This window comes from Pseudomyrmex gracilis, unplaced genomic scaffold (genome assembly GCF_002006095.1).
Source record: "Pseudomyrmex gracilis isolate BER0280 unplaced genomic scaffold, ASM200609v1 scaffold_2062, whole genome shotgun sequence".
Lineage (NCBI taxonomy): Eukaryota > Metazoa > Arthropoda > Insecta > Hymenoptera > Formicidae > Pseudomyrmex > Pseudomyrmex gracilis.
The window spans coordinates 8342-11171 of record NW_018022646.1 but is presented as its reverse complement, the minus strand read 5'-3'; the positions used below and the strand labels follow the sequence as shown (position 1 = coordinate 11171).

Here is a 2830-nt window from a genome sequence, read left to right as displayed (position 1 = left end):
TTATATTCTTGTATGACATTTTCACGAGCCTTAAATATTATTTAACTTACGCTGGCTGCAATTATAAGCGTTTTGAATGTGAGATGCAAATCCCGCATTCCGTATGAATTTACGAATTGAATTTTCAATTCAAAAAACTTACTTGTAAAAATTTACAAGTAATACTTGTTATAGATGTATACATATATGTATGCACGTTCAAGTTCCTGCTCAACATCCTGGGAATGGCTTGTATCGGCCTTATATTCTTGTATGATTTTTTGCAAACTCGTTGGTGGCGTTCGCGCGGAATCGGGTATTCAGTTCGATGTATCCGCGCAGCCATGGCAATTGCGAGAACCGCAGTACTCGATGTATTCGCGTCAGGCGAAGCCCGTATCGCAAACACTGCTGTAGGTTGAGGTAATGAATCACGTATCGCTTCTTGTTGAACACTGTGGCGAGCAGTTTAACGTGATTCTTTCCATGTTTACCAGGCGGCTCCTCACGCGTCGGACAAAAGGGTAGATCTCTGTGCGCGTCGTGCAGTTCTTTCGGATACGTTAGATCAACCTCGAGTATGTAGCCAACGTCGCTGTCCGCGGCGACCGTTGTCACATCAAACTCGTACGCGTTCTCCACCCACGCAAAGTTACCATATGGAAGCAGTTGACACATCGCCCATCCGTAGAGATTGTTAACGTCGTAGTACATCAGATACGACGTCGGTTCGGATGGATCGTACGATTGCGCGTACCTGTTGTTGGCGCGGGCGTATCTGTTTAAACATTGACTCAGACCGCCGCGTATGCCGCGTTCCACAAACATCACCATGTCGATGTCGGTCAACAGCTTGAACGTCACACGAGTGTGCTTCAACATAGCGTCCCAAGTATATTCCGGCAGCGTGTAGTAGTGCGCGGGATCCAGTCCGTAACTCGCGAGGCACTCGCGACGAAAGTTTTCGAATACATCAGCCAGCAAAAGTACATCTGTCTTCAGATACAGGTCGCTGTAAGATCCCAAATTGTCGATGTTGAATCGTCGCCAGACATTCGTCGCGTGCGCGTACTCGCTCTCCATCACAGTCTCGCTGGTCAGCGAACTGTAAAACGCCTCGCGCGGTGGCAAACTTGTTTCCACCAATTTGTCTACACTGTCCACGTATTCGTATGGAAACACACATTTTCGCGTGAGCAGTCCTCGGTGGAGAGATCGCTGAATTCCGTTCGAGTCACTCGCAGTTTGCTCTTGTCGAGATAGGACGCGAGCTTTTCTAAGCTTGTGCTCAGAAATTTGTACGAATCGATGAACCGCAGTTGCACGCACTTCTGATTGTCTTCATCTCGAGTACTGCTCACATGTTTCGTGAACGATATGTAGTGTCTCTTTTGTCACGGGCAGCACGTTGATCTCACCCTCGAAAGCGGTGGCCACATCCTTGATAATAAATTGCGCGTCGTATCCCGACAAGTTGTGGAACACAACGGGAACAACGTAGACCTGTTTGTAATTCAGATTGCACGCGGAGTGCGCGGGTCCTCTGAAACGTCCCGTCAGATGACAGTGATCGCGCACTTTTGTGTCATCTCGCTCGAACGGTCGTTCGCAGACGTTGCAACACTCGGCGTTCGTAAACCGCTCGAACTCCGCTGGTGTGAGATTCGCCATGGGTACATTTGTTGCGAACAAGGTCTTCGCACGTTTCGCGAGATCGTGCAGCTCGTTTACGAACCACTGCACACAGTTCTCGCCTCTGTGAAATCTGTATCCAATGTCTATGTGCTCGCAGCTCGCGTAATAACCGATGCTGAACACGCTGTGTCTTTGGTACTTGTGCGCGTTCGATGCGTTTTCCTCTTTGTCCTGTTTCTCGAGTACGCACTCCAAGTCGGCGTACACCACCATTGGAACCTGTTCCTTGTTGTTGTAATTTTCAAATTTCAAACGGTTCTTTCCCTCAGCGGGAAGAATGACTGCGCTGTTGTTCAATTGTTCACAATCCACGGTGTGTGCCGCCAGCTTATCACTCGTGCGGAAGTAGTGTAGACATCTGTGTATGTGTTGTAATAAAAACAATACACTACATTGATTAATGTATTTACCTTCTCACAATTTAAAAAGTCACTTTATTTATTCAAAATTGTTGTTACTGTTACACCACTCATTCATACTTACCGGTCGCATATGTATTTTATTTGTTTAGTCTTGCTCAATTGCGAGCTGACTAAACGCGATAAATTTTTTATCCACGCAAAGTGTCCCACGTGTCCATCATGTTGATCGGGAACATACAACAGATTCACATACTTCTCCTTCTTGTTTGATGTGAGTTGCAGTGGCACGTATCCATGTCCCTGTTCCACCGCCGTAAACACGTTTACGGACACGTTGTTGTTGCGTTCGAAACGCGCGATTTGGAGCAATGTCATTGGAAACTCTATTCCATCAAGGTTCAACACACTCGCGTACGCGGGATACTGTAATATTCGTTGAGGATGTGAAGCACTAGGATACAACGCGGCGAACACTACCCACGCGAAACACGCATTGTCCGGCGACTGTACGTTCACTACCGCGTGTTTGAGCTGAACCTCGCGCGATATTTTAATCTGACATCCCGCGTGCATCGGATTGTGACTGTTCACATTTACTGTGAGGTTCAGTATCTGCGTCAACGCCCAACCGCTGTCGCGTTTCTGGAACTCCTCCAGAGTGGTCATTGTCGCATCTATCACATCTCGATCGTACCACTCGCGCAGATCCAACGAGTGATACAACGCGCGATTGCGCGTATTGAACGATTTCACACTCTTTTTTTCACCCGCGACAAACTTCCCGTTGAACACTG

At 47.5% G+C, this 2830-nt stretch overlaps 1 protein-coding gene across 1 annotated transcript; it reads right to left on the bottom strand.

Moving 5' to 3' along the window:
• Positions 1 to 240: 240 nt before the first annotated feature.
• On the bottom strand, positions 241 to 2827 carry LOC109862613 (the record flags this gene model as incomplete). The annotated part of the gene is made up of 3 exons (XM_020442693.1): positions 241 to 1130; positions 1341 to 2032; positions 2158 to 2827. Coding segments are annotated over 3 exons (2252 nt in total), but the record flags the coding sequence as incomplete, so codon positions are not given.
• Positions 2828 to 2830: the final 3 nt, after the last annotated feature.